Genomic DNA, 13,366 nt, shown 5'->3' on the forward strand with positions numbered 1-13,366 from the left:
TTTTTTTTTTTTTAAAGATTTTATTTATTTGACAGAGAGAGACACAGCGAGAGAGGGAACACAAGCAGGGGGAGTGGGGAGCGGGAGAGGGAGAAGCAGGCCTCCTGCTGAACGAGGAGCACAAGGAGCCTGACACGGGGCTTGATCCCAGGATCCTGGGATCACAGCCTGAGCTGAAGGCAGACGCTTAAGGACGAGCCACCCAGGCGCCTCGAATTCTAGTAAGTTTTAAGAGATAAAAATGATTTGAGTTTTACTTGAGGGCCATTGGGAAGGCCTCACAAAGTGAGTAATACTGCTGGAGAATGAGTGAGGTATAGAAGGACCAGAGCATTTCAGGTGGCAAAGTGGTCTGAGCAAAGCAGGAAGATGGGACGACTAACTTGTGTTGGTTCACTGTGCCTGAGATGCAGGTGGAAAGTATGGTTGGGATTGGGATGGTACAAGGCCTTAGGTTCCACAGTAAGGCATCTGGGCTTTATTTGTTGGTTACGGGTTTTGTTTGAAAGGTAATTACAAGTAAGACCGCTTCAGAGTTACTGGGTAGAATAGAAAATTAACCTTCCACAGGACATATAATAAGCTTGGGAACATTAGTGTTTTTATTGTTAGAGCCAGCAGTTGTTTTGATGAGATGAAGGTTTGAAGAAGGGGCTGTAGGATACAATGGAAGATAAATAACTTTGCCTTGTAATTATGTTGGGATTGAGGTGTTGGTGGGATCTGGTGGCTTTTAGAAAAGATGTGAGTTTACCAATCATTAGGCTTAGGTTAGAAGGCCTTTTTGGAATGGAGAGGGTGAAAGGAGTGGGTAAGATTGTGTTTGGCAGTTTCCTAAAGGGCAGTATGAGCTTTGATAGGAGAGACATTTACTTGGTATTGAGAATATTTAAAAAAAATTTTAGTGAGTAGGGGTGTGTGTGTGTATGTGTATATATATATGTGTATATGCAGAAAGGCTAAGCTTGACTACCTGTGTTTCTCAGAGGCTAGCTCCAGCACATTTTGGGCCTGTAGAGTTTAGGGGTCAGAGCAAATCTAATGAGATCCCAGACTGTGCCGTATTTATACAGTGCAAAGCTACTTGCAGCTGCTCTGGGAGATTGGCTCACAGGGGTTCTTACCCATTTGGGTGGAAAGGGTCACTGAGGCACAGAGAGGCCTAGCATTCTGGCAGATTGCACAGGGCTAGTAAGTTTATTTAAATAAAATAATTCTCAGTAGATCATCTAATGTAGTTTTGGGCCTAGGTATTATGGCTCCAGAGCTTATTACTCTAAATTGGAAGAACTAGGGATCTAGGGCAGATAGAAAGGGCCAAAGCTAGAGTGTAAAGTATGGGGAAATGGTCTAGAGTCTTGACTCCATTGCTTCCAGATTGTGAGACACTGGATAAATTTACTTACTAAAACCTTTTTGGACTCAGTTTTTTCCCTACAAAAGAGGGATAAGATGGTGGGGTACTTTTGAAGATTTAATGAGATAATACACATAGCAATTTGTGCAGTTAATTAAAGTAGGAAGAAGAGAAGGTTTTACTGGATTCGGGAGAAAATAGACTCTGTTTAGGATTTAGTTTTGTCTTTTAGGATATTTTGGGTTCTTTGGGGTGAATTAGATCTTTAGCTTGAAAGAAAGCAGCCACCGGAAGGGGAGATGATAAATACATGGGAGTAGAGGGAACGTGGGGCAGGGCTCCAGAGGGATTAATTAGAATGAAAAACCTATGGGGAAGCATAGGGACCATGCTAGTAAAAGTATCAATTCCAATATAACTGACTTTTTAAGCTTAAAAATGGTGTTTTAAAGTAGTTATACCTGTGAGCAGATTTCAGTTTTGCTTTCTAGAATAAGCTGCAAGTACATCAAACTAGCAGGCAGTGTATGAACTGGTGATTTGGAAGAATGTGTTCATAAGGGGGAATGAAGTTCATTGTCGGAAATTGTGAGTCCTTGCGGCGCCTGTCTGGCTCCATTGGGAGGAGCATGCGACTCTTCTTGATTTTGGGGTTGTGAGTTTGAGCCCCAGGTTGGGTGTAGAGATTACTAAAAAAAATGAAATTAAAAGAATTGTGAGTCCTTGGAAGCTAGTGCTGGAAAATTTCTTACTAATAGGTAAAGTCGGACAAGAGTTCTCATAGTTTATAGACTATTTTCTAGGTCAAGTTATAAGCTGTTTGAAAAAGCAAGAACATTTCATTGATGTATTGGTAAGAGGGTACATTATTTTGTATTGGGATTTTGAGCACCAGACTTGAAAAATAAGAGAATAGTGGAGATTGGCTAGATCACCTGTCTGTAGTATTCTAGACAGATGGTTAACACATCAGACTTGTACTTCAACATCTAAATGACAGGACTCCCATTTTTCTAAGAGGCCAGGCATTCTCATGGACAGTTTTACTCAATGGAGAGGTCAAAATCGTAGACTTCCTGTGTGCTTTTACGATATGTGGCTTTTTAGCTAAGACTGAGAAAAGTTCCTTGCTATGGCGATGTAATCCTGTTGGATGTAATGTTGCAGTAAGGTTTGATGCTTAAATGTCTTTTTTCCCCCCTAGGGCTTGCATTTCTTTTGGTCCTAAGAATCGTTCAATTGGAGCAGCAGCTAAAAGCCAGGTAGAGTTTTTTTTTTTTTTCCTAAAATGACTTATTTCTCTGCTTTGTCCATCTTTCCCTTCAACTATTTCAGTGCCCATTATCTGCCTAATACGGCAGTACCTAGGTGAGCAGCTGAGAAAGAGGGCCTGATCCCTAGTCTCGTGTGCTTGAGTGAGAAGCAAATAGCTTTTTAAAATAGCATGAGCAGGGGCCCCTAGGTGGCTTAGTTGGTTAAGCTTTTGACTCTTGATCTAGCTCAGATCTTGATCTCAGGGTTGTGAGTTCAAACCCCACTTTGGGCTCCACGCTGGGTGTGGACCCTACTTAAAAAAAGATAAAATAGCATGAACAGTATCATTTATTTAATGCAAACTACTGGGATGTATTTTGTCCAGATTTTGTTTAAGCAAGGCTTGTTTATTCCTTTATATTTTATATGTTCCTTAAAGTTTGTCTCTTGGGGTTTTCATCTTAGGCATACTGAGAGTCACTGTTGTTTGTAGATTTGATCTTTAATCAAGGTTCTCAAGGAAAGAAAGCGTACTCGTAGAAGCATAGTTGACATTTATGTGTTTACTTTATAAATCAGGAACCTAACATTATTTGTTGGTTTCTAAGTAACCAGAGCAGCAGAACCCCAAGAGTTCTGTTGCTTTGAGTGTCTGAGGTTGCTGTAAAATTAAGGAGTTGCATATTTGACCTTTTTATGGTTCAGCCTGGAGCACCATATAGAATGAATAACTGTCTCTTTTTCTGGACTGGGCAGGGCCTACAGTATAAAAGTCCAGGGGTGCCTGGCTGGTGCAGTTGGAAGAGCATGTGACTCTTGATCTTGGGGTTATGAGTTTGAGCCCCGTGTTGGGTGTAGAGATTGCTAAAAAAATAAATAAAAAGCCTAAGAAAATGGTGCTTAGCCCATTGATTTTTGATTACATTGGGTGTTTTATAATCTTATTTTCAGAAAGTCAAAGATTTGTTAGGAAGCAGTAGATAGCAAGTACAGAGTTAGTTTGAAATGTCTTCTAAAATTCCAGTGAGTTCTTTTGTTTTTAAACGTGCTTTCATTATTGAGAATAGTTATTGTACTAAACCGGTTGCCTAGTTCTAGAATAACATAGTTATTGTGGTACTGAGTTTCTGCTTGGCAGCCTTCTGAAGTAGGGCCCGATTTTGGGGGCCTAATATTGTTTTATGAAAGACTTCTGGGTGCTTTATGACACAGCTGATGCAGAGGAGCTCTGCAGTTCTTATAAAAGTAAAAGAAATTTGGAAGTTACATGCACTACCTTTATCTAAACATCAGTGTTAGTATCTTAACGTATAACCTTTTGTACTCTTTCTACGGAAATAAATGCTTCCCCCACTCCAAAAGTGAGATCATAGCATATAGATACTTGTCTTCCAACCTATTAAAATAATGTTACCCACTGTATGGATATATCATTTATTTACCCATTCTCCTGTTAATTAACCATCCAGCCTGTTTCCAGTGTTCTGCTATTGTAAATAATATTTGGTCACTGTCTTTCTACATTTATCTTTATGTAATTACTGTCCTCTTTTTTTCCTGTAAAGTTTCTTTCACTAGAATTTCTGAATTGATATTGCCAGATTGACTCCTGGAGAGTTTGAATCACAAATTATAATTTTTAAAAGTTAAAGCTCATTTTATGTAAATGTTAATTAGAAGTTTAAGAACAGAAGAATACCTTCGTACATGAACAGTGCCCCATCTTCATGGAGAAGTAGGACAAGCTGGGCTCTTGTGCCCATCCCTGCCCCTGTGGTCTGTACAAGGCCATTATTCCTCACTTCACACGTGAGCAGGCATCATACAGAAAGGTGTAGTGCTAAGAAAATGAAACTCGAAAGGAAACCTTGTGGAGTTAAAATGATGCTAGTTTAATCTGAGGCTGTTGAATTTTTTTCCCCCCTAATTTAATTGCTCTTAATCTTTTCACTCTGATTCTGATGTTCTTCCTCTTTAGGTAATTTCTAATGCAAAGAACACAGTCCAAGGATTTAAAAGATTCCATGGCCGAGCATTCTCTGATCCATTTGTGGAATCAGAAAAATCTAACCTTGCATATGACATTGTGCAGCTGCCCACTGGATTAACAGGTATAAAGGTAAGGTCTCAAAGTGATGGTTTAGGATTAAAATACGGTGTTTTATTATATTAGGTCGATATATCTCTGTACCATTCTGAGTTCAAGTTGTAATGAAAATGTTAAGTGTTTAGGAGAAGATTTTGGTAGGAAAGACCATTTGGCCTTCTTTGAATGCTCTGTATTTTGACTGGGAGCGATAGGTGGCGCTGTTAAAATGGGTTGGACAGATGGGGGGTGGTGGTTTGAAGTTAACATTGCCATTGCTGCTTGTATTGTTTACTGATGGAGCAGTCTTTCTGGTGTGATTTTCGTGAACGACTCTTGGAATACCAAGCAAAGAACTTAACACTTTAAAGTCACTAAGCAGATGTATGGTCATACTCTTGGCAATAGGACTTAGATTGGAAAGAGGTGTTGTTTTGGGGAAAAGGCAATTTAGTCTTTGATATCTCTGGGACATCTAGAAGAGTTTGTGCAGCGTGCAGTGAACTGATCCTACAAAAGAGGCAACTGAGTTTAGCAAGGGGAGATTTGGTGTTTGAGATATCGCAGTTGGAGCAGTCAGATTGTGGGACCAGGCTCAAAATCCAAGAGATGATGAGAATTGTGAGAAAAAGGTAATGAGTTGTGTTATTGAGAACTCAATTGAATTTAGAAGTGAAGAATTTAAAAGTGAAGAATTCTGGTAATGGAAGAATGATCACTGACTGGGTTTACTTAGGATATCTGTGGCAATAATCTGAGAGCAGTTTGAATGGCTGGTAATGGATAAATCTGGAGTACACGGGAGGGAAAAAGGGTGTGAGTAGATGGAGGATACTTACAGTCAGGAAAGAAATAGGATTAGGTATTGGCAGATTTAGTCTAAAGCATTGCGAGAGCCAAAGGAGGAAGAGACTAGGGAGAAGATCCAGGGAATAAGTGGATCCAAGTACAGGAGTGGAGCAGTAGACTAAGAATTCAGCAGATAGCCGGGAAGAAGAGGCTCACGGGGAGGGGAGCTCTCCCATGTTGATCGTGCATTAAAGTAAGGGACTACTAGATTGTGCACCAGAATAAATTAGGATTGGGCTGGGGAGCGAAGAGTTTAGGAGAAGGTGGTGTTAAGGTTCACTTGGAGCAGCGGCTGAAAGAAGAGAGTTATGTTTTCAGGTGTGGATTGTATTTGGGGACTATGGGCATGTGGGATGGGGCTTGTCCTAGCCAGTCTTTCAGCATTTCAAGTTCGTAGCCCTTTTCCAAGTTGCACACTTTTATGCAGGGTAGGGTATCTTGAAGCTTTATTCATTTATCCTTTAAGTATTTATTGTGTCTGGTTTGTCCTAAGTCTTGGGCCTACAGCAGTAAACAAACTGACAGAAACTATGACCTCAGGCTACATTGGATCCTAATTTTGGAAATGATCATAAAGTCAACACAGTAAACAAAGTAAAACCCACATAGTATTCCAGGTGGCAGAGTGTCCACCACGAGACCTCTTTATGGAGGTGCAGTGTTGGGCCATGGTGAGCGCTCCCAGTTTGCTTCTGCACAGGTGATCTGAGCTTTTGTTGGTGGTTACAGCATACTGTTTACATAATGGTCCTTATCTGCAGGTATTCATGTTTGACAAACATGTTAAAAAGCTAAAAGTGACCGTCAAGTTGTTTTTGCTTCCCAGACTAGTGTTCTTCAGTTCCTTCTTGAGATAATGATCCATTGCTGATGAAAATTGCTCATTTTACGCTTTTAGGTCATGAAAAACTGGAATAAGTCTAGATCCTTTTGTTGTTTTATTGTAGGTGAAATATATGGAGGAAGAGCGAAGTTTTACTACGGAGCAGGTGACTGCCATGCTTTTGTCCAAACTGAAGGAGACAGCAGAAAGTGTTCTTAAGAAGCCTGTTGTGGACTGTGTTGTTTCGGTGAGTTTGATCCCTGCGTTTTACTGGGGACTTAAGAAGCAGAGAAGAATTTTGTGAGTTGCAAATAAAATTGCTTTTTGCCTTTGGTTATAGGATTATTTTAAGAATTTATCAAACTAGGGCGCCTGGGTGGCTCAGTTGGTTAAGCGACTGCCTTTGGCTCAGGTCATGATCCTGGAGTCCCGGGATTGAGTCCCACGTCGGGCTCCCTGCTCAGCAGGGAGTCTGCTTCTCCCTCTGACCCTCTTCCCTCTCGTACTCTCTATCTCTCATTCTCTCTCTCTCAAATAAATAAATAAAATCTTTAAAAAAAAAAAAAGAATTTATCAAACTAGTCTTCATTTTCTCTCTCTCTTTTTTTTTAAAGATTTTATTTATTTTTTGACAGCGAGAGAGGGAACACAAGCAGGGGGAGTGGAAGAGGGAGAAGCAGGCTTCCTGCCAAGCAGGGAGCCCGATGCGGGGCTCGATCCCAGGACCCTGGGATCATGACCTGAGCCGACGGCAGATGCTTAACGACTGAGCCACCCAGGCGCCCTAGTCTTCATTTTCTTGAGTATTCTTTTCTGCCCCTTCGTTTTTACTCAGCTCTTCTCTGTTTTTCCTATTTGAAGGCTTACCTCAAAGCCCACTTACCCCTGGATTCCTTTTAGCACCTTGCAGAGGGCCTGGCACGTGATAGGCACTTGTTTGTTGAATTTGAATATTCACAATTAGAAATGTTATTTTCTTCATTTCAGTGTCTGTATTTTATTTTTGCTTGCCCTGTATTTAGAACTAAAGGCAGGGCGGCACTAGACTAATCTTGTCTTTTGCATATTCCTGTTAAGATGGAAGCCTGGGGCACCTGGGTGGCTCAGTTGGTTAAGCAACTGCCTTCGGCTCAGGTCATGATCCTGGAGTCCCGGGATCGAGTCCCGCATCAGGCTCCCTGCTCAGCGGGGAGTCTGCTTCTCCCTCTGACCCTCTTCCCTCTCATGCTCTCTATCTCTCATTCTCTCTCTCTCAAATAAATAAAATCTTTAAAAAAAAAAAAAAGATGGAAGCCTGATGGAGTCCTTAGGAACTGTTGAAATTTGGGTGGTTGTATTGGCTTTGCAACTGAATCTCCTCATTCTGCAGTTGTTATATTAATATCTTAGTTCTGTGTTCTCTTTTGTCTTCGTATTGGTGTATTCATCAGCAAAGCAAGGGCTGTTAGGTGACTTTTACTCTGCAGTCTGTTGTCTGATAGATTTCTTGGTTCTCGGCTAACGAGTACAGTAGAACTGACGTTTGTCAGGAAGAATTGGATTATGGTTGTGTACTGTATTCCAGGGATGCAAAGAATAAAAGTACTACTTAAGAGCTCATATTCAATGCAGGCACTGCGTTTCTTAGATTCATTTGTCTTTCCCTTACATTTTCAGATTTGTACCCATTTCCCCCACCTAGGGCCCTAACTTTGAGTCTCAGTTCTCAGTATAGAAGTGAAATTTATGTACGTACAATGGCAGAATGCCCGAGTGGCTTTTCCAGCTTTTGAGATCAAGTTAAAAGGTGTTGTATTAACTCATGTATTAGGGGTCCTCAAGACTGTACTGAATTTCAGTGACTTGCTCGAATCTGTAGAACTCACCATATAGCCATACCCATGGCTAAGATTTATTACAATGAAAGGATACAAAGCAAAATCAACAAAGGGAAAGGCACAAGGGCAGTTTCTGGAGGAAACCAGGCACAAACTTTTAAGAGTCCCCTTCTAGGGGAGTCATACTGGGTGCACTTAATTCTTCTAGTGGCAAGTTGTGATAACACATGACATACTGAACACCAGGCAAGTTCTGCCTGAGCCTAGGAGTCCAGGGTTTCTAACTGGAGGTCAGTCATATAGGCACCTTGTGCCTAATCCATACCAAAATTCTAGACTCCCAGAAGGAAAGTAGCTATGTAGCATAAATTATGTTGTACAAACAGTTTAGCTGTAGTGAGCCACTCTTGTCTTTTGGGGAAATTTTTCTTTAATTTAGTGACCTCTTTATCACTTAAGTTCCTCTATGCTGGGAAAGAGCTAACTTTTTCATCAGGCCTTTCTAAGGATAGTCGGCTCTGGCCCCTGTACAAACTCTGCTGCACATTCACTGCCCTAGTTCTTGCTATTGTGGTATGTCTAATTGCTATATAAATGGAGCTTGGGCATATTTTGCTTTATTTATGAGTTGATATTGTTAAAACATAAACTTTATTTTTTTTTGGAAAGGTAATAGTAGCCCTGGTGTTCAAAAATGAAATGTGTGTATGGGAAGCTTCGGCACCCTCTGCTTACCTAGAAGGAGACTTTTTCTTCCCAGATGTTAGGAGTTTTATTACTTGGTCACACATCTTTCCAGAGATTTTTGTGTACCCAAGTAGATATGTATATATATATCCTTTTTTAGTTTCATTTTTCTTTTGATAAATTTTAGATATTTTATCTTCTATATCTTCCTTAGTGGTAAAGAAGGGCTTCATTCTTTTCAGCGGCTGCAGAATATTCCAGTTATGCATGTACTGAAATCTCTTTAGTCTGTTGTTTTTTTTTTTAAGATTTTATTTATTTATTTGACGGAGATAGTGAGAGAGGGAACACAAGCAGGGGGAGTGGGAAAGGGAGAAGCAAGCCTCCCGCTGAGCAGGGAGCCCGATGTGGGGCTCGATCCCAGGACCCTGGGACCATGACCTGAGCCGAAGGCAGACGCTTAACAACTGAGCCACCCAGGCGCCCCTAGTTAGGCTGTTTTTGTTGGACCTGTGGTTGCTTCCTTTTTTTTAAAAAATCTACATATTTTAGTTTTTGAAGATTTATTGGAGAGACAGCGTGCATGGGAACGGGGGGGAGGGGCAGAGGGAGAGAGAATCTCGGGCCGACTCCCTGCTGAGTACAGAGCCCAACATGGGGCTCGATCCCACGACCCTGAGATCATGACCTGAGCCGAAATCAAGAGTCAGACGGTAAACTGACTGAGCCACCCAGGTGCGCCCTTTCAGTTTTCTTTTTAAATTATAAAGAATTAAAAAATTTTTTTTGCTGTGAATAAACTTGAACAGATAAGATTTTGCTTGTATGTGGGCACCTGGGTGGCTCAGTTGGTTAAGCGACTGCCTTCGGCTCAGGTCATGATCCTGGAGTCCTGGGATCGAGTCCCACATCGGGCTCCCTGCTTGGCAGGGAGTCTGCTTCTCCCTCTGACCCTCTTCCCTCTCGTGCTCTCTATCTCTCTCTCAAATAAATAAATAAATAAATAAATCTTTAAAAAAAAAAGATTTTGCTCTTATGTGATAAGTTTGTAGGATTTGTGGGTTAGAATCCTAGAAGTATAATTGCTAGGACAAAGGATATGTGTATTTGTAATTTTTTTTTAAAGATTTTATTTACTTATTTGTCAGATTGAGAGAGCACAAGCAGAGGGAGAAGCAGACTGCCCTCTGAGTAAGGAGCCCGAATCAGGACTTGATCCCAGGACCCTGGCATCATGACCTGAGCTTAGCCGAAAGCAGATGCTTAACCATCTGAGCCTCCCAGGTGTCCCATGTATTTGTAATTTTAACCACACTTGTTTAATTGCCTTTTAAAGAATTCGTACTCACACTTTTACTTGCAGGGTATAAGAGAACTTGGACGGCATTCTCACCAGCACAGCTTATTGGGGTGTTAGCTGATTCTCTAATAGGTGAATGATGCTATCAAAGTTTGCAAGGGGCGCCTGGGTGGCTCAGTTGTTAAGTGTCTGCCTTCGGCTCAGGTCATGATCCCAGGGTCCTGGGATCAAGCACCACGTCAGGCTCCCTGCTCAGCGGGAAGTGTGCTTCTCCCTCTTCCACTCCCCCTGCTGTGTTCCCTCTCGCTGTGTCTCTGTCAAATGAATAAATAAAATCTTAAAAAAAAAAGGTGTGATTTTAATGTTTTATTCTTTAGGTGAAGTTGAGAACATTTTTAATTTAAGAGCCCTTCTGTATTTCTTTTCTGTAAACCATTCCTATTCTTTGCTCATTTTGAGTTTATGGGTCTACATTTTGATTCGTAGTTCCTCATATATAGTAGATTAGCTCTACTCTTTTATGTTATGAGTCGCAGATATTTTCTTCATTTGGTCATTAGAATTTTTCTGAGTCAAATATGTTAATCTTTATAAAAATTGTTTTGTTTATAGTTGACATACAATGTTACATTAGTTTCAGGTGTACACCTTAGTGATTTGACAAGTTCATACATTATGCTCTCTTCTCCACAAGTGTAGTTACCATCTGTCCTGTTACATTGCTACTCAAATATATTGATCTTTTCTCCTCCTTTTTTTCTTCTGTATTTTGTGTTATATTTACAGAATTTCTTCCCTCTGATGGTAAAGACCCCCTTTCCTTCCGGTACTCATCTTTTTTTTAACTGTTGAATCTTTGATTTGAAATATATTTTCGTATGAGGTGTGCAGTAGGGATGGTACCTAATTTTTTCTCTGTATGGTTATCCATTTGTTCCAACACTACTTAATGAATATTCTAACTTTTCCCTACTGGTTTGAAATACCTCCTTGATCATATAAGGAATAAATTGCTGTAGGTATTTGAGGGCATTTCTAGACTTTACTGTGTTTTGGGAGGTGTATTTTAACTGAAGACTCCCTAATATAGGAAACTTTCACTTTTTTTGTAGGTTCCTTGTTTCTATACTGATGCAGAAAGACGATCAGTGATGGATGCAACACAAATTGCTGGCCTTAATTGCCTGCGATTAATGAATGAAACAACTGCAGGTAACAGGGACTGTTAGCATCTGTGACTTGGTGAATCTTGAAGGTTCTGCCATCTTTTAAAACTCGGATTTCTTGTTCTTTATTTTGCTTGCAGCACTTACACCTATGTGCCATAGTGTTTTTGGATACTGTGTCACACATAAAGAATTCATCTGACCAGTGCTTTTTCTTTATCCACATAGCACTTACATTGGTACATAATCACATCCTCGTTTGGAAAATAACACAGTTATTGTGCGTTCACAGTGTGTCAGTTTAAAGATCAACCTTTTCTCCAGCCCTTTAATGGGCTCTAACGTATAAAGCAACATCTCAGGGAGAGATATGTGGGAATGTTGAGATAGTGCAAGTGTAGAAGAAAGAAATCCTGGAAAATATGTTTGGAAAAGTGGGGGAACTGGTTGGGAAAAATTGCCGAAGTCATTGGAATTAGAAATTGTAAACGTTAAGGAGGTCTAAGTGAATGTCAGCATTTAATTCTTTGAAGTAACTGTTCCTCATGAATAAATTATGCAAAGCATATGAACAATTTGATTTTTTGTAAAACATAGCATGTGATGCAGTCCTATTCACTGTATAATCTTTTTTTTTAATTAAAGTGAATTTTAAATGTACTATTTACATGATAATGTTACATTGAATTTCATTGTTTTCTTACTAGTTGCTCTTGCCTATGGAATCTATAAGCAAGATCTTCCTGCCCTAGAAGAGAAACCACGAAATGTAGTTTTTGTAGACATGGGGCATTCTTCTTATCAAGTTTCTGTATGTGCGTTTAATAGAGGAAAACTTAAAGTAAGTATATTATTTCTGGAAAACTTTATTACAAGTGTATGGTAATGAGGAATTTATGGGAGACAGTTGAAAAAAATAACTTAAAAAAATTTTGTTTCATTAATGGAAGCTTGGTATGAGCCATCTAAACTAGAACTAGGTATGTAGAAGTAGGGTAGAAACTAATTTATCAAGAGTTGGCATGGTGTGAAGCAAAGAGCATAGACCTTGAGGAAAAAGCTCTTAAGATTTCTGATCCTTATTTTTTGAACCTATAATTTGCAGAATATAATGCTTACCCTGCAGGCTTATTACAATTCCTTAACATGTAGTCCCTTTGTGAATTTTTTTACACTGAGGATTGAAGAGATGACAAAGGTATTGTATTTTTGATCTTAAGGTTTTGAGTGTTCTGGGAAAAGAGTGTGGGGACTAAAACTTGGATGGCCAAAAAGAAACCAGATTGAGAGTGATATTCTAGATTTCTGGAAATCTTCGAACTCTGGAGAAAGCACTTTTACACAGAGAAGGCTAGCACTGTTTAAGGCAAGGAAGGCCAGAGAGTCAACATGGTCACATTTGAATTTGCTGGTATATGCCAGTTACCCATTGGGATATAGTATCAGTTCTCTAGCCAATTTTATCTACAATTTGCTTAAGAACCAATGAGTTTTTGAGTGCTGTAGTTACTAGGGTCATGTATCAGGGTTCTCTGTGCCAAGGTTTCAGTTGCCTTTCTCCTTCAAATTTGGGGATTGGTGGGGAGGGACTGTCTTACAATAAGTATTCGTTAGGTTTGGAGGGCATTTTGAGACCCTATTTGTTACAGTCCTTTTATTTTGAAAACTAGACTTGGTTTCACTTTATGTTCTGATTTATATTGTTTCTAGGGCTTTTTTTTTCCTTTTTTAATATTTTGTTTATTTGACAGTGCGCACAAGCAGGGGGAGCAGCAGGCAGAGTGAGAGAGAGAGAGGGAAAAGCAGGCTCCCTACTAAGCAAGGAGCACGATGTGGGGCTCCATCCCAGGACCTTGGGATCATGACCTGAGCCGAAGGCAGATAGATGCTTAACTGACTAAGCCACCCAGGCACACCTCACCTTTTTAAACAGAAGCTACTGGCCATAATTTAGCTTTGGCTTTGGGTCAAAGTGATACATATTTGTGATTAGTTGCCTTTTTCCCCCCCCACCAAAATTGTCCTTT

At 40.1% G+C, this 13,366-nt stretch overlaps 1 protein-coding gene across 2 annotated transcripts in view; it reads left to right on the top strand.

Annotated features, from left to right (window-relative positions):
- HSPA4 (heat shock protein family A (Hsp70) member 4) overlaps window positions 1-13,366 on the top strand; it is a 48,129-nt gene that overhangs the window by 10,158 nt on the left and 24,605 nt on the right. The window contains exons 2-6 of one of the 2 annotated variants that reach the window (XM_027605117.2): window positions 2,562-2,619; window positions 4,590-4,730; window positions 6,494-6,616; window positions 11,286-11,385; window positions 12,047-12,180. In XM_027605117.2, coding sequence (XP_027460918.1) covers window positions 2,562-2,619; window positions 4,590-4,730; window positions 6,494-6,616; window positions 11,286-11,385; window positions 12,047-12,180 — 556 coding nt within the window. The remainder of the gene's footprint in view (window positions 1-2,561; window positions 2,620-4,589; window positions 4,731-6,493; window positions 6,617-11,285; window positions 11,386-12,046; window positions 12,181-13,366) is intronic. The other variant, XM_027605118.2, reaches the window with a different exon arrangement.

Source organism: Zalophus californianus, chromosome 5 (assembly GCF_009762305.2).
Source record: "Zalophus californianus isolate mZalCal1 chromosome 5, mZalCal1.pri.v2, whole genome shotgun sequence".
Taxonomy (NCBI): domain Eukaryota; kingdom Metazoa; phylum Chordata; class Mammalia; order Carnivora; family Otariidae; genus Zalophus; species Zalophus californianus.